The sequence below is a fragment of the Sciurus vulgaris genome, assembly GCF_902686455.1.
Source record: "Sciurus vulgaris genome assembly, chromosome: 18".
NCBI classification, from domain to species: Eukaryota; Metazoa; Chordata; class Mammalia; order Rodentia; family Sciuridae; genus Sciurus; species Sciurus vulgaris.
Window position 1 is genome coordinate 22,511,392 of NC_136479.1, and position 17,517 is coordinate 22,528,908.

The following is a 17,517-nucleotide window of genomic DNA, read 5'->3' on the forward strand; positions in this document are numbered from 1 at the left end:
CATTTCACACACTTCACAAAAAGACCACCTCTTCAACAAGTCTGCTGTCTAGCATGGAACTTTTGCCTGCTTGCCTTCTTTCAAAGACCCTGAGGCTTTCACCTGACACTTTGCTTAGTGGATGCTCCTCCCCATATTGGGGTTCAATATCAACCAATCCCCAGAGAGTCAACGTGCACACACAATAATGCAAGACACACAACGAGGTTTTATTGCAAGCTCGAGCTTGGACAGCAACCAGCCTCTCAGACCGCTACAATGGCTGAATGGGGAGTGCCCCAAGGGGTGAGAAAGCACTCTATTTAAGAGATTTTCAAGCATTCACACACAAAGACCTGTATATTATTGGTTAACATTTGAACAGGTAAACATTTGTCCTCTTTGGTTGGGTCCCGCCAATCTATTTGATTCTCATTGGATCCCGCCAGAATTGAAGGGTCCTGGAGGAAGAAGGGAGGAGGGAAGGGGTGAACTATGCAGGAGATGAGTCAGGGCAAAACAACCCCCCCCCCATCCTTGACAGATAAAGTTCTCAGGCAGCTGCCCATTTCTCCGACAGATATCTCTTAACAGCCTTGATAAACCCCAGGGGCCCAGTACGTCCTGTTTGTCCTGTATTGGCTCTTGAGGGTAGCACCTGCATGCCCGTTCCTGGGGGGGTTTTACGGGCCAGTTCCCAAAATGGCTTCTTCATACAACATGGCTGCACAGATGTCACCTTGTTCTCAACACCCACACCCAGGGTAGCTGGACAAATAAAGAGTTGATCACAACAGACTTGGGGAGGAGACAAAGAGCTTGGGCAGGGTCAGACCAACTGAGAAGAAAGGTTTGTTGGAGAGTGGGTTGGAAAGGGTGAGGGTGTAGAGTTGCCCCCAAGGGTCTACACCCCAGTCCTGGCTCTCCCAGACTTTCAGGTCCCTAAAGAACACTTTCAAGTCCCTAAAGACTGGGAAGACTTGTGGGAGGTCTAGACCCTACTAGGGGAGAACCAGGAGCAAAGTTCACACCCACTTTGGGCTATGGGACCAAGGAATTAGGTCCCCCTGGCAAGCTTCTGACTGAATCATTGGCCACTAAAAGGACAGACATAAAAACACTATTTGTTCCTGTGGTCCTCGCTGTGGTAGAAACAGGTGCTGCAGGCAAAAGGTCACTCCCTGCAGTGCACTGGGCCAGGCTGAAGGTTTTGGCAAAGCATGACTACACCTGGGAACAGCCATGAGGTTGCTGGGTGAGTGCCAGGTGTTGAAACCTGGCACAAATTGAGGGTTTGGGGAAGGCCTGGGATACATGGAGCATTGGCTAGAGGCTCAGAAACCACATCCGTGTCTCTGAGCTCAGAAGCTCAAGACAACTCCCAAATAGACCCCCTTGCTGGCCTCTTCTAAATGTATCATTTTTTTTTTTTTTTTTCCTGAGTAGCTGCTGAGAAAGAAAATAGATTCTTTTCTTTCTTTCTTTCTTTTTTTTTTTTTTTAAACAAAGATTCAAAATCTACCTGCCCCGCTGCCCTGGAACCTCCCCAAGGCTTACTTATATTTAGGTAACAACATCAAACCTCACAACAGCAGCAGCATTCAGATGGGTATCTAGCCCCTGGGAGCCACCCCACCCCTGGATGGTGCTGAGTAACTGAGGGGCTTACCAGGCAGGCAGGCCAATCACACATCCTATGACGGACCATAAGAGCAGCTGCTTAGGGATTTGGAGATGGAAAGGTGAACCACCTCCACCTAAATTTGAATTCACACTCTGCCACTGACCTCAAGTTTGAGTGATTCATATAGTATGGCCTGATCATGGTACCACTGGATGTCTCAAAGCCAAATAAGTAAGAAGAAGGTCAAAATCCCAGGCTCCAGTGTGTGTTAGAAATTCAGGTCAGAAGAAATTAATAACACTGGCAGCAAAGAATATGTAGATGATGTTTCTTGCTCAACAGAATATCTCTTCTAGCTGGAACCAGGATACTGTCCCTACTGGCTTTCAGGTTTGTCTTCCTCGTGATCCTGAGTATCTGGGCCCCACAGCTGAGATTCCTCCTTCACCAGGAGATGGATGCTGCTTTGGGGTGTAAGAATCCTGGGAAAAACACTCAACACTTATGAAACCTATCCTAAGATTACCTGTGCATAGCACAGCAGGGTTGCACATGCCTGTAATCCCAGCAACTCTGGAGTTTGAGGCCAGCTTGGGCAACTTAGCAAGGCCCTAAGCAACTTAGTGAGATCCTGTTTCAAAATAAAAAAATAAAAAGGCCTGGGGATATGGCTCTGGTTAAACACCCCTGGGTTCAGTCCCTGGTACCCACACACCAACAAAAAAATTACCTGTGCACTAATTGAATGAAAATGGAGCCTCTCTTCCCCACAGGGCATTGTTCTAGATGTTCTGGGTGTTGGAGTCACTGTTAAACCAAAATAAAGTTTCTATTCTAAGTTGACAGTAAGCTGGAGAAGAGAGATACCAGGTATGAATTTCACTGGCCCAAGTTTCTGAAAGACCTTCTGGGCAGACTGTATAGACCTCCAGGGCTATACAAATAAGACACAGAGCCACGGTTCTGAGTAGTTTTCTAGCATGGGGTAGAAGGGAGTCAGGAGAATTTTTCCCCTCAAAATTGAATCCAGGGCACTCTACTACTGAGCTACATCCCCAGCCCTTTTTTCATTTTTTTGAAACAGGGCCTTGCTAAGTTGCAGAGGCTAGCCATGAACCTGAATGCTCTTGCTTCAATCTCCAGAGTCGCTGGAATTATAGGGGTAAGCCACCACATCCAGCTCCGGGAGGAATTTCTTGAGGTGACATTTGACAGCATTAAAGGATGAATTAAATTTGGAGGTGTAACCTAAATGGGTGGTTTATCTGTAGGTAGTGAGCTGGTTGGAATTCCAAGGGATGTAGCATGCTGGCCACTGTGGTATATACTCAACTTTTTACAGTAGATCCCGAGAGGAGGCCACTGGAGGAATCTGGCAGGGGAAACAGGAATTTCAGTGAGGTTGATCTGACCCCATCAAGCTGGGGTTGAGTCTGACACAAGACCCTGCCCCTGCCACCCGCCCTCTTCCCTTTTCAGAAATCCCCATCAGCTAGACCTCACGAACACGTGGACACCCCAATAAGGCAAGCACCCCACTGCCCCAGGGAGAACTGCACCACCACGTCTGCGAAGCTCACGGCTTTTGGTCTCTTTCCCCTTCTCCGTCCTGCCAAGCCTTCAGAGGCACATCAGGAGGAAGACAAGAGTTCCGCTACCCCAGAGAGCGATGCTAGGGAATCTGGGGGCCAACAAGGCGGGGACAGCGGGCGGGGTGGGGGTGGGGGGCGTTTCAAGCCTTGGCACCGGAAATAGCTTTGGGTGCGGCCGCTGTAGGACAGCGAGAAACGCCAGTTACACGAACCCGGTGGTGCGGGGGCCGTGAAACTAAGGTGCCCTCAGAAAAAATGCCTGCATCCTCGGTTCTTTTCATTTTAGAAAAAGTCGATGAGCAGCTTCAATGCCAACCTGGTGTCAGTAACCTGGATTGTTTCCCCTAGAAACGGTCTGTCTTCTGTTGTTCCTCAAGTGGCCTTGGCCACTCTCCTTGCCCACAGTTAAGATGGCCTCGGCTGCTTCGGCGGACGAGCTCAGGGCCGGCGGCGGCGAGTGGTCTAGAAGTGGGAAAAGATGGGGTCAGGGAGGCTGATGCACCCACCCCAATTTCCGCAAGAAGGCCTACCCAGGGATCTGAACTTCAGAAAATAAATTTTTTTAACAAACTCATTTATTTCTTTAAAAAATTCATTTACCAGGTGCGGAAGAATATTCAGTGATGTCACCTCTCATTCTGTTCCTTTATTATCAGTTTCTTAAATATTCCTCTAAAGATAGTCTATGAATACCATATACTCCATATACTTACTAGCTCTGAGGACATTGGGCCCAATATCTCTCAATGCCTTAAGAGTTAAACGTCATTTTAGAGAAGAAAAAGCCAAAGCCCGGGTCCTAACCAAAGGCAGACCCCTTCAGTGATTCCAGGTCTTCATAGTACTAAACACGAGCCTTTTCCAGCGCCTCGCACTGCCTCCTCCAGGTATGTTCCAGAAAAGCCACGTGAACACTTTGAATATGCTGACCCCTGCTGACCATATGAAAATGAACTGAATTTTAAATGTATTAAGGTATGATGGTCTAAAAAATTAGGTGCATTAATGGGTGACAGGATTCGTTTGTTTTATTTATTTATTTGTTTTTAATTTTTTGTGGTGCTGGGGCTCGAACTCAGGGCTTTGAGCATGCTAGGGAAGCTTTCTACCTCTGAGCTACATCCCCAGCCCCTCATTTGTTGTAAAGCTCTACTTCCTGGGGATTTCTTAATTCCAGGTCCTCCAAAAGAAGACAATAGCCCACTATACCAAACTGCACTTGGTTCTGTGATATAACTAAAGAGATTAATAGTATTCATTTTCCCTAATTGACCATTTACTATGTACAAGAGTTTAAGTGCGGCAGGGCAGATGTCATACACCTGTAATCCAGCGGCTGGGGAGGCTGATCAGGAGGATGGCAAGTTCAAAGCCAACCTTAGCAATTTATCGAGGCCCTAAGCAACTCAGCAAGACCCTGTCTCAAAAAATAAAAAGGGCTGGGTTTGTGGCTCAGTGATTAAGCACCCCTGGGTTCAATTTCTGGTTTAAAAAACAAACTCTCAGTGCTCTTTCTGGTTAATTCACTTAACAACTCTTCAGAGATAGGCAATCTCATTTATCAGGAATCTAAAGCCCAGAGAGATTACCTTGCTCCAGGCCACAGAACTAGTGAGTAGTGGAGCCAGGATTCAAATCCAGGCAATCTGACTCCGGAACGCATGCTGGAACACACAGAATTGGTGAAGGCAAATTTTCAACAACCAGAGAGAAGTGAAATTTGAGACCAGATAGAGTAGTAACATGGGGTAGCACAAGAAGCAAAGACCTAAGATCAGAGAAGCTGCTTCTGGCCACATGCACTGTTCCATAGTCATATAAGCCTGAAGGGAGAAAAAAAAAAAAAAAAAACTAATAACAGGCTATGATAAGCATTGAAAAGTAAATAAGAAAGATACATTTAGGGGTCATGTAAAAGGGGAAGAAAGTCATTTCAAGTATAAGGGAAGTACGTGAAATTGCCCAGGAGAAAGGGTGAGTGGTGGAGGAACCAAAGGTACCCAGTGGCTGCCCTCATCAGTGGGCTTCTCTTGTTCAGGCCCTTACAGATTTAAATCTGGGGTCTCCTTGCTGGTCTTTGGGCTCCCTACCTTTTGCCTTTCCCATCCATCCTGCATGACTGTGTGTTGTAGGCAAAAGAAATGGGAAATCAGGAGATTTGGGTTCCAAACTTGCTTCTGCCACTGATTCAACTATGTGACCCTCAGTAAGTTCCCTTCTGTCTCTAGGCCTCAGCATTCTCTGACTATATTCTGTGGAGCATATTCCCATGAAATACCCTGGGGGGGGGGGGGAACTAGGCACCCCCCAACCCTTAGAGAGTCCTTTAGCATATTTAAGGGACAGGGCAGCCTTCAAGAAAGAAACATAAGACACGGTGTGATGGTGCATGCCTGTTGTCCCAGCTACTTGGAATGCTGAAGCAGAAGAATCCCTTAAGCCCATGATTTGGGGACCAATCTGGGCAATGTGGTGAGAGCCTGCTGAAAGAGACAGGGGGTTGGAGAGGGAGGGAAGGAGGGAGGGAGGGAGGAAAAAGGGAAGGAAAGAAGAAAGAAAGAACCAGGTGCAATGGCACATATCTGTAATCCCAACTACTTAGGAAGCTGAGACAAGAGAACTGCAAGTTTCAAGGCCAGCCTGGGCAACTTAGCAAGACCCTGTCTCAGAGAAAAAATGGAAAGGGCTGGGGATATAGCTCAGTGGTAGAGTACCACTGGATTCAATCCCTAGTACCGGAAAGAGAGGATGTAGCTCAGTGGTAGAATACTTGCCTAGCATGTATGAGGCCCTGAGTTCCATCCCCAGTACTGGAAAAAAAAAAAAAAAAAAAAAAAAAAAAAAAGGAGTGGAGGGAGAAAGGAAGGAAGGAAAGAACTGCATCCACTGCTTCCCAAATCCTGCTTAAAACATTGAGCCTCAGGAGTTTTCTTCCAGCTTAAAAGGCTTAAGAGTCCACCCAGGTTACTCCAGGAACTGGCTCCTCCATCCTTCTCTTCACTTGACCAAAACCTGAGACCATCATTCCAACTTCCTCTTTTGCTGTCCATGTCCAGCCCATGAAGAGAGCAGGTGCTTCCCATTAATCTCCAGCCACATCTCCACCCTTCCTACATCCTCCTCTGTAGTTCATTTGCAGAGCAGCCAGAGTACAGTTTGTTTGTTTGTTTAATGCAAATAAGATCACCTTAACATACTGCTTAAACCCCCAGTGCACATACAGGAGTCAACTTCACACACACAAAGGGACAGAAGGAACAGTGGTTGCCAGTGGTTGACAGGGAGGGAGAAATGTCAGTGTTTCATGAGTGCAGACTTTCAGCTGGGGAAAATGAAGAACTTCTGGAGCCTGATGGTTTTGATGGTCATACAACAATTTGAATATACAGTCATGAGCCATCTGATGAGGTTTTTGGTCCATAGCAAGTACAACAATGGTCCCATGGAATTATATTGCCTGGTGATGTCAAATCCTTCTTAGTTTAAGTATTCTGTGATAGTCACCCAACAGTGAAGAGGCCTAAGGCAGCATTTCTCAGAATGAACCCCCGTCCTTAACACATGATTGTACTTAAAACCACTGTACTGTATACTTAAAAATAATTTAGGTGGAGCTGGGGATGTGGCTCAGCGGTACAGCAATTGCCAAGCATGTGTGAGTCCCTGGGTTTAATCCATAGCACTTTACAGACAAATATAATCCTGGACTATTTAGAATAAAGTCCAAACTTCACATTCATCGCTTCTGTGACATGCCCCTCCCTCTTCTCCAAGCCCATCTATAAATTTGCACTTCTGGGTCCAGATACAGGTGTCCTTTCTGTACCTTTACCAAACTCATCCCTAGTTTAGAAGGTTCCACTTGCTGTTCCCTGTATCCCTGCTCTTCCCACCCCAATCACCCCAACCCCTGAGACCCTTTCCTCTCCAACTCCCACGGCTGCTCAACAGATCTCCAGTGTCTAGGCTTCTTCCACAATCTCACTCCGCACTACTTTGCAAAGACATCTTTTGACAGCACCTATCAAACAGTCCTGCTCTTGTTCAAGAATTTTCTATGGTTCCTCAGTGCCTGCAAAACAAACTTCAAACTCCTCTGCTGGGATGGATTACTCTCTCAGATTTGATCTGTTATGGTTTAGATATGAAATATCCCCTAAGGTCATATGCAAGACAATGCAAGAATGTTCAGAGATGAAATGAGTTTGAATCTAATCAGTGAATTAATCCACTAATGTGGATTAACTGGATTGTGAGGATAGGCAGGTTGGGTATGACTGGAAGACATAGGTCACTGAGTGCTTGATTTTAGGGTATATACTTTGTCCCTGGTGAGCAGAGACCCCTGACCCCCATTTGCTTCCTGGCTGTCATGTCCTGAGCTGCTTCTTACACCCTGCCCTTCCACCATAATATTCTGCTTCACTTGGGTGCAAGCTGTGGAGTCGGCCGACCATGGACTGAACCTCTGAAATTATCAGCCCAAATAAACTTTCCCCTCTCTACGTTGTTCTTGCCAAATCTTTCAGTCACAGTGACAGAGAGCTGACTAAAACATGCCCCTGTCCCTCAGCTGCCTGTCTTTCATTATCCCATACCTAGTTCTTTATGTTCAGTCAAGTGGAACTGCTGACCTTTCCCCATGCTTGCCTACCTAGTCTGTTGAAAACTTTGTCATTCTTCAAGTCCCGTATGCTCCACCTCCTCTAGGACACCTCTCTTGATTTAGAAGATCTGGCCAAGTCTCTGCTAGGTCCTCCTACATACTATTTTGTATTAATAATAACCAATGTTTATTAAACACTAATGTGAAGCCAGGCATGGTGATGGGTATCTGTAGTTTCAGTTCCTGGGGAGGCTGGGGTGGGAGAATTGCTTGGCCCCAGGAATTTGAGACCAACCTGGGCATAGGAGTGAGACTCCACAAAAAAACAAAAACATTGGTGGTGGTAGAGCATTGGGGATGGTAGAGCCTGGTGGTGGTAGAGCTTAGTGGTGGTAGAGTATTTTCCTAGCATGTGCAAGGCCTTGAGTTTGATTCTCACCACTGCAAAACAAAAATAAGTCGAAACAAAATAACCCACTAATGTGAAAGATTCTCTTCTTGATAATCTTTATACCAATTTTTTGTTGTTGTTTTCATTTGTTTTTTTTTTTAAAGCTTTTCATTGTTGTTGTTGTTTTAGTTGTAAATGAACACAATACCTTTATTTATTTTTATGTGGTGCGGAGGATCGAACCCAGTGCCTCACACATGGGAGGCAAGTGCTCCATCACTGAGCTATAACCCCAGCCCTGATTTTGGGGTTTTTTGTTTGTTTGTTTGTTTTTGTTGTTGTTGTTTCTTTGTACCAGGGATTGAACCCAGGGACACTTAACCACTGAGTCACATCCCCAGCACTTTTTTTATATGTTATTTAGAGACAGGGTCTCACAGAGTTGCTTAGGGCCTTGCTAAATTGCAGAGGCTGGCTTTGAACTCAGGATCCTCCTGCCTCAACCTCCCTAGCCTCTGGGATTACAGACATGCATCACCATGACCAGTTCCTAATACCAATCTTATGAGTTAGGTGTTGTTATCATCCAGTCTTTTAGAGACGAGGAAACTGAGGCACAGAGAAGTGGCTTGCACCAGCAACGATTTGCCCAAGATTGCATGGTGAGTCAGGAGCTGAACCCAGTCTGCCTAGAGCCGGTGCTCTTACACTTGCCCTGCATTGTGTCTCTTTTCTATCCTTTTTGTGAAACAAGCCTCCCTTACTGCTTCCTCTGCTGAAGAACCTCCCCCACACCAGTTCCTCCTCATGCCATGGTAAGCAGGGACAGTTCCTTCTCCCAGCAGCTTTTCCTGGCTTAGCACCAGCTAGGCTAGGTTAGGTGGTGCCTCTGGGTTTCCCTGTCCTGCCCCAATCACTTTCTTCCACATTCCATGTGGGACCTGGGTGAGCTGTGACGCCAGAGCCCAACACAAAACCCACAGAGGCCTCAGATAGTGTTTGCTGAACGAATGAATGAATAAGGTCAGCTTTCCTCATCTTGCAATTCCCTTACCACCCAGCCCCTCCAAAGAAAGCTTTCAATACAGTCACTGAATCAGATGGCCGCATCTTTGAAGTGAAAACAGACACTAGCTTTGCTGAGGTGCTCAGTTTTCTGCACAGACGCCCCAGGCAGGATGGGCTAGGTTCTGTATCCTTAGTCCCTGACCCATGTTTTCTGCCCAGATCTGACTTCTCAGAAGTGGTAGAAATATTGGGGCTCTATGTCAGTTTCCAGCCTTGCTGTGTTATAGCAGTCAAACTTGGAGAACATCACAAAATCACTAAATCTGAGCCCAAGTTTGCTTCTTTGTAAAACATGCCTGTTGGTATCCATGCCCTCCCTAGGGAGCTGCTTCTCCTTCTCCTTCTCCTTCTCCTCCCCCACTCCTACTCCTTTTTCTCCTCCTCCTTCTCCTTCTCCTTTTTCTTGTTTTGGTGCTGGGGGTCAAACATGCTAAGCGAGTGCTCTACCACTGAGCCATATTGCCAGCCCCTTAAAAACAATTTTTTTTTGAAGAGTTGGGGATATAGCTTAGTGGTAGAGCACTTACCTGGCATGTGGGAGGCCACAGGTGCTGGGTTCAATCCCTCATACTGCAAAGAAAAGAAGGAAGAAGAAAACAAAAATTTCAGACACAGTCTCACTAAATTGCCCAGACTGGCCTCAAACTTGTGATCCTCCTGCCTCAGCATCCTAAGTCACTGGGATTACAGGTGTGTACATCACTACACTTGACTTCTCTTTCTTTTCTGTTATTCTTTTATCCCCCCCCCCCATCCTAGGGATTGAACCCAATGGCAAGCACTTTACCAATGAACTGCATCCCCAGTCCTTTTTACTTTTTGAGACAGGATCTCACTAAGGTGCTTAAGGCCTCACTAAGTAGCTGAGGCTGGCCTCGAACTTGTGGATCCTTCTGCCTCATCCTCCTAAGTAACTGGGCCAATCCCCAGCATTTAAAAAATTTTATTTTGAGATAGGATCTCACTAAGTTGCCCAGCCTGCTGGCCTGGAACTTTACATCCTCCTGCTTTAGCTTCCCAAGTTGCTAGGATTACAGGTGTGTGCTACTTCATCCAACCCCAGCTCCCCTCTTTTATTTATTTTTATTTTATTTTATATTTTATTAATTTATTTTATTTTATTTTTTATTTAATTAATTTATTTTATTTTATTTATTTTATTTATTTATTTTTGAGACAGGATCTCACTATTATCAAGACTGGCCTCAAATCAAACTTGAATTCCTCCTGCCACAGCTTTTCAAGTATCTGGTATAGCTGGCATTACAGGTGTGCACCACCACAACCAGCTCTTTTTTACACTTTATAAAGTGTAAAATATTGACAGTAATTCAGTCTTTTCAACAAATGTTTATTGCACATTTACTCTGTCATACATATTATCTTGTTAAAATTTCAATCTTCACAGCAACCCTTTGAGGTAGATATTTACCTTCCTCTTACACATGAGGGAACTGAGGCTGAGGGAGGGCATATATGACTTGCCACCAGTGCCTTGGGGCAATCTGCAGAGACCAGATTTGGACCACATGCATCTGTACTCATGCACAAGTCCACCTGCCCCCATCCTGGGGGACTATGTCCGCCAGCAGGCCTCTCTCCCCAGGCCTCAGATTTACCTCTGAAGTAGATAGGGAGCCAGTGGATGTTTCCTGAGATGATGGCAAGGTCTCAGTTGCACCTGCTACTGAGGTAACACTGAGAAAAGTCCAGCCTCGCACTCTCCTGTTTTGTTTTGTTTTGTTTTGTTAACAAAAAACTTGGGGAGGGCTATCAATTTTAATCTCTTTAAATCTTTACAGGCACTTTTCTTTTTTACAAGTTTGGAAACTTGAGGGATCCTTGAGGGAAGCGCAAGGGATTAATATCAGTTCCCAAATCCCTGACTCGGGAGCGAACCTCAGGCTCAGTCAGTGCCAAGATAAGGTTCAAGTCCAGCTGGTGGGAGCTGCTCACCCGCACTCCTCAAAGATGTCTGGGTAGTGCCGGAAGAGCACTGGCGGGTCCCGGTCACCTCGGACTGGGGCCCGAGGCACAGCCCGGATGCCAGGCCTCCGGCCTCGCCGACCCCCAGAGCAGGAGCGGTGTATCCACTGGTGCGCTTCTACGGCGAATTTCCTCTTGAAGCGCATGCCACACTCAGGGCAGGGGAAGGGCCGCTCACCCGAGTGCATGCGCCGGTGGCTGACCAGCAGTGATGGGTAGGTGAAGCGGCGGCCGCAGTCTGCACACACGTGGCGCCGCTGGTTTGCCTGAGCATCCACGTTGGTCACTGGCACCGGGACTGGGGACTGTGCACCTGCTGTCTGGTCCCAGGCAGCTTTCGTGGGCAGCTGTGCTCTTGCAGAGGCCTTGCTAGTAGCGGAGTCAGGGTTGTGTTTAACAAACTCTTCATGCTGCTCCTTCCCAGGAACCCTTCCGGGTCTCTTGGCTCTGGGACCTTCCTTGGGTTCCAACTTCTCCTTGTTTGGGATGCCTCCTGAGAAACAGGTATTAAGGTACATTTTATAACACTTTTACATATATTATCTCAGGTTATAGAGTGGTTTTTACTTATGTAGCGCCAAAAAAAAAAAAAAAATACTGCTAGTAATTAACAAGCCAGCTTTGGTGGAAAGTGAACAGATCTCCTTCCTTATGTGTCAAAATGGGAACAATGTTTTCTGAACTACATAAGATCCATGGGAGAATTAAATGAGTAATAAGTATTCATCACTTAGTAAATGCTCAATAAGCAAAAGTTATTGATGTGATTTCTTCAGTTTTTGAAGGATAAGACTGTTTTACAGATGAGGAAACATTTGCTCCAGTTCACTCCCCTGGGGGATGAGGAGGGGAAAAGACCAAAGTTAACCAATTACCAGTATTTTCTCTTATACCACTTTGCCTTGCTTGAGAAATGTGAAAAGCAGATCTGAAGCCACTCCCATTGTTAGGGACATTTTAGTTGCTGTTGAGAAGGGAAGAATGGTGTTTTCTATCAGAGGGACCTAGAAACCTGAGTCTTGGACTTGGGCTCCTAATTCTCCTACTCTGGTGTCAATAAGACTAATGTCCCAAGTTCTGCAAACTTTGTACTAGGTCTGCCTTCTTTCCTCTTCTAATATCCAACATAGGTTGACTCTTTCATTTTTTTAGAGATGTTGAGATTGAGGACCTGAAAGAAAACTTTGCTAGGAAGATATCAAGGGGGATGGGAGGAGACCTGGGACAATCCCTCACCTCTCAGAGCTCCTCCCAGGCTTTCCCCCTCCTCAGGATCCTGGGCGGCGGAGCTCCAAGCCTCACTCTCCTGTTCCATCCAAGAGATGAGGGCTGGTTTGGGGCCTGGGAATCCTGGGAGAGAACAGGGATCACAGTGCTGGCCTGAGAGGCTGTCCTGGAAGATGGCATCCCCCTACCAGAGTGAGGGCACCTCCTCAGAACTTATGCTCAACCTGGACAGAATCTGCAAATACTCTTGCCTGGATGAAGCGAATATGGGAGGGTAAGACTCCCGAGGGGGTACCTGAAGCCCCGGGAATGGGAGGTGGCTGGCGCTGTTGGTGGAATGGTGAGGGATTAGGGCTCACAATCCACTGGGTCCTGCTGTATCATCTCCCCCTGTGAAACCCGGTGGAGGAGGAGGGGGGCTCTGGCCAGGGGCCTCACCGAGCGCGCCCAGGTGGCCGTAGGTCTCCCGCATCACGTCCCGGTACAGGGCCCTCTGCGCGGGCCGCAGACACCCCCACTCTTCAGGGGAGAAGTACACGGCCACGTCCGCGAAGCTCACGGCCCCAGGCTCCTTGCAAGCAGGCCGGGTTTCCCCGGGTCTCAGCGCCAGGAGCGGGGCTGGGGGCGGCGCCATGGGGGTTCCCAGCCCCAAGCAGCTATAGCCTTGTTCCTGAGGCCACCGCCTCCCCGCTCCTGTCCTCAGCTTTCTTCGTCCACGGGAAGGGCTGCCCGGCCCGGGCCCCGCCCAGCCTCGACGTCCGAAAGCTGCCGGGAACTGAAGTAGTAGGGACTGGCTGCTAGTGATTCAGGGATGGGGACAAATAAAACTCCTTGGTGTTTATTCACTTCATGGCCGCTTGGACATAGACACCCGGGTTAAAGGACCCGGAAGGTGCCTTCAGAAAATATGGCGACAACTTGGCTTCAATTGCCACTCGTTGTTTTTGAGGGCGCCGTTTCTTAAGCATATCAAATATGGCGCTTTCTGGCTTCTCTGGCACCAGCGTCTTATTTGCCCTTAAATATAATGGCCGCTGCAGTAGTTTCCCCCCCCGCCCCTCCTGTTTCCCCTGGCCCTTTCTTTTGGTGTGAAGACTGGCAGGAAAGTAGAGAAAAAGGTTCTTGCCCTCAAGAAAGATGGAGGGACCCGCAGCTCCTTACGCCTTTCTTCGCCCTCAACACACAGCGGTCGATGATTGGCGGTAACCAAGGAAGAAGCTGCGCTGTGATTGGTCCGGATCGGCGGGGCGTTTGAAACAGCTCGAGGCCCTGAATCCTTCGTTGGCCGACTAAAGTTCAGGGAGAGCCTTGGTGGCTTTAGTACCTGAGAATGCGGTCTTGGACGGTTTCCCACCCCGCCTCCTGATGCCTGGGATCTGGACCCCAGCTGTTGGGGGAAGACTGTGGCAAAACCTTTGTACAGCAGTCGAGGTAGAAAGCAGTACGTGCGTACAGCCGCAGAGCCAACCGGATCCTTTGCATCCATGATTCTGCTTGCTCTGTCTCTGGACACACCTGTAATTCCAGGTACACTGGAGGCTGAGGCAGGAGGATCGCAAGTTCGAGGCCAGCCTCAACGACTTAGTGAGACCCTATCTCAAAGCAAAAAATAAAGGGGCTGGGATGTAACTCAGTGGTAGAGCTCCCCTGGGTTCAACTCCCAATACCGCAAAAGAAAAATAAAAGTAATATAACCAGGTTATGAAAAGAGGAGTACCCTATCTCCCCCTATTTCTTAAACTACTTTTAACTCTCTTTATTAATTTGAGTTATAGTGTACATACAGTAAAATACACAGATCTTCAATGTAAAATTCTTTGAGTTTTGATAAATGTAACTATTACCCCTAACAAGATATAGAACATGGATGTCACCTCTGAATGTTTCCTTGTGTGCCCTTTCCAGTCGCTTTTTTAAATCGACACATTAAAATTGTACGTTTGTGGGATACTCTGTGATGTTTTTGATACATGTATACATTGTGTAATGTTCAAATAAGGATAAGCATATCTGTCCCCTCAAATATTTATTGTTTCTTTGTAGTGAAAACATTCAGAGTTCTTCCTTCTAGCTCTTTTGAAACATACAGTACAATTATTGTTATCTGTACTCAACCTACCGGTCTGTGGTACTTAGTACAGTCACAATGTACAACCATCACCACTTTGGGATTTTTATTTTTTCTTTTGCTGGGGTGGGTACCGGGCATTGGACTCAGGATTGCTGGACCACTGAGCCATGTCCCCAGCCCTATTTTGTATTATATTTAGAGACAGGGTCTCACTGAGTTGCTTAGCACCTTGCTTTTGCTGAAACTGGCTTTGAACTCACCGTCCTCCTGCCTCAGCCTCCCGAGCTGCTGGGATTACAGGCCTGCACCACTATGCCTGGTGGCATTTTTATTTTTATTTATTAGTAAACAGTCATACGATATTTGTCCTTTTTTTAATCTGACTTATTTGACTTAATGTGTTTTCAAGGTAAATCCATGTTGTAGAGTATATTAGGATTTTACTCCTCTTTTTAAAAAACTGTGGCAAAATATACAAAACAAAATTAACCGTTTTAATTATTTTAAGTGCATATTCACATTGTGTAACCATTACCCCAACTATCTCCAGAACATTTTCATCTTTCCACATTGGGTCAATACACTTTTAATGTTCTTAGTTGTTTCTTTTAGAACTTTAATTTGGTGGGGGTAGGATACTCAGGATTAAACCCAGGGGCACTTTACCCTGAACTACATCCCCAGCCCTTTTTATTTTTTTTATTTTGAGACACGGTCTCACTGAATTGCTGTGGCTGGCCTCAAACGTTCAATCCTCCTGCCTCAGCCTCCCAAGCTGCCGGGATTACAATTGATATACCAATTTTTGTCATCATCTAGGATATCCTGCTGTGATGCTATCACAAATCAACAAAACTGGGCACTAAAGTGGTAAAGATAGATTTTAATCAGTAATACGCTACTGCAGTAAGGAAAGGAGCCCAACGTGAACTGAACTCAAGTTTGATTTCTACAGCTGTCACTGAGCACTTTAAAAGGAGAATGAAGGGAACAGGAGGGGATGCTGGTCCGTGTGAAACATGCCTGGGTTTGCTGACAAGGTATAACTGATGCTTATTAAAGTTAAGCTCATACCTTCCCACAGAGCCTGGGAGAAAGGCCCCTGTCTTCAGGTGTTGGCTGGAACACACACTGGATTCTTTGGGCAGCCTCAAATTTTCTCAGGCAGGAATTTTAAAGGGGTGAAGGAATCACCCTATGAGTGTGTCCTTGAGCTGTTAGAAACTATGTTAGTGTCTTATCAAAGTGCTTGTAGGCCAGGGCTGAGACCTAGTGGAGAAATTGCTCAGTTTGGTCAAGGAGAAGACCTTTCTTGATACTTGTTGCTTTAGTTTCCAGCCCCCTTCTCACCTCTATTCCAAACATGATGAAATAAACCATTGTAAATATTTTCTGTATGTGCTGATTGTTTCCTTGTTCAGTTGTTTGCTTGAGGCTTCTAATTATCTTCCCTTTTTGTGTTATCTGTCCTTTCTCATTTAAGTTGTTCCAAATTAATAGCATCAGCTCTCAAATCCATATATTTCCCCTTTGGAAACATCCTTCTTTGAGCTTCATGCCTCTCTCCAGACTGGACTGGACCTCACCTGTCGTCTCCCTCGGTTATGACCTCTGCTTCCTAGATTCAGCATTTTCCTCTGCGTTTTAGTCAAGATAGGTCATCTTAATGGCTTGTGGTGTTGGACTATCAATACCAGATGTCTTCATCCCCACGCTTGGAACATTCTTACAGTCAGGCAGGAAGATGCCAGAAGAGTGTTTGCTGAGCTTGGGGCTGGTCACTGGAGAAAACAAGCAAGACCCACTAGGTTCTTGGCAGGTGCTCCTACCTGCCCGAGTTCAGGCCAAGCCTCCCCTTCCTGTTTAACATTCTTCATTGCAGATAATACTAGGACCTTTTCAGTCAAGATTTCTATTTTCTGACCTGCGCTGACTGTTTTTTGCTGGAATACCTTCGGCTTCTAGCGTGACTTCTGCTCATCTCACTAGAGTCGTATGCTTGTTTCATAACTTGAGCTCTGATGGTGCCTCAGTGCACTCATTGTGGTCAGCAGTGCAGAGATGGAGGAAGAGAATGAGTCTCCTTTTATTTGTTTATTTTTGAGTCAGGGTTTGCTGTTTCCCAGGCTGTCCCAGGCTGGCCTCTCGAACTCCCGGGCTCAAGCTGTTTTTCTGCCTCAGCCTCGTGAACGGCTGGGACTAGGGGTACGCCAGCTGCCACACCCAGCAATGGGTCTCCTTTGTTTTCTTTTTTTGGTCCTGGGGATTAAACCCACTGAGGTACATCCCCAGCCCTTTTTATTCATTATTATTATATTTTTTGGTACTGAGAATTCAACCCAGGGGTGCCTAATCACTGAGCAACATTCCCAGTCCTTTTTAAACTATTTTATTTAGCAACAGGGTCTCGCTAAGTTGCTTAGGGCCTCACTAAATTGCTGAGGCTGGGTTTGAATTTGAAATCCTCCTGCCTCAGTCTCTGGATCCACAGGGATCACAGGCATGCATCACCATGTCCGGCTTTATTTTTTTGAGACAGGACCTCATCGAGTTGTTTAGGGCCTTGCTAATTTGCTAAGCCTGGCCTCTAACTTGGGATCTTCCAGCCTTGGCCTCCTGAGTCACTGGGATTACTTTTTTTTTTCTTTCGGTGGTGGTACTGGGGAATTGAACCCAGGGGACTCTTTACCGCTAAACTACACCCCCAGTTCTCTTTTTATTTTCTATTTTGAGATAGAGTCTCACTAACTTGCTGAGACTGGCCTCGAACTTGTGATCCTCCTGCCTCAGGCTCTGGAGTCTCTAGGATGACAGGCATGCACCACTACACCTAGCACAAGTTGTGTCTGAACTTTAAGTGAGAGCTAAATTTTCTTGCACAAAGTTCAGTCTTGGGCTGGAGAGTTTAGGAGGGAAGTGTAATAATGTCTGCGACTACTATACGATAGATTAAATAAGTGGATAGGGGGATGG

General features: G+C 46.5%; 1 protein-coding gene and 1 long non-coding RNA gene across 3 annotated transcripts; one reads left to right on the forward strand and one right to left on the reverse strand.

The window, feature by feature from the left end:
- Positions 1–9,796: 9,796 nt before the first annotated feature.
- Positions 9,797–13,606, reverse strand: ZNF688 (zinc finger protein 688). Of its 2 annotated transcripts, XR_013760815.1 has the most exons (4): positions 12,912–13,606; positions 12,483–12,596; positions 10,880–11,739; positions 9,797–9,830 (listed from the first exon to the last, which is right to left on the reverse strand). XR_013760815.1 is itself a non-coding variant. In XM_079121958.1 (3 exons), exons 1-3 carry the CDS (start codon positions 13,105–13,107, stop codon positions 11,213–11,215), a joined length of 837 nt encoding a protein of 278 aa, XP_078978084.1. In that variant the 5' UTR covers positions 13,108–13,606; the 3' UTR covers positions 10,591–11,212. The 2 variants fall into 2 exon arrangements, 1 of the variants encoding a protein (XP_078978084.1); XM_079121958.1 differs by lacking the exon at positions 9,797–9,830 and having other exon boundaries at positions 10,591–11,739.
- On the forward strand, positions 12,574–14,423 carry LOC306650144. Its single transcript, XR_013760816.1, has 2 exons — positions 12,574–12,747; positions 13,660–14,423. It is a non-coding gene; the product is annotated as an uncharacterized lncRNA (long non-coding RNA).
- The last annotated feature ends 3,094 nt before the right edge of the window (positions 14,424–17,517 follow it).

What these genes read in the sequence shown, in the direction of transcription:
- ZNF688 (XM_079121958.1), bottom strand. Translation starts at nt 13,107, where the DNA reads ATGGCGCCGCCCCCAGCCCCGCTCCTGGCGCTGAGACCCGGGGAAACC. An exon ending in CGGCCACCTGGGCGCGCTCG is followed by an intron (nt 12,597 to 12,911) that starts GTGAGGCCCCTG and finishes GTTCTCTCCCAG; the next exon opens with GATTCCCAGGCCCCAAACCA. An exon ending in CCTGGGAGGAGCTCTGAGAG is followed by an intron (nt 11,740 to 12,482) that starts GTGAGGGATTGT and finishes CCTGTTTCTCAG; the next exon opens with GAGGCATCCCAAACAAGGAG.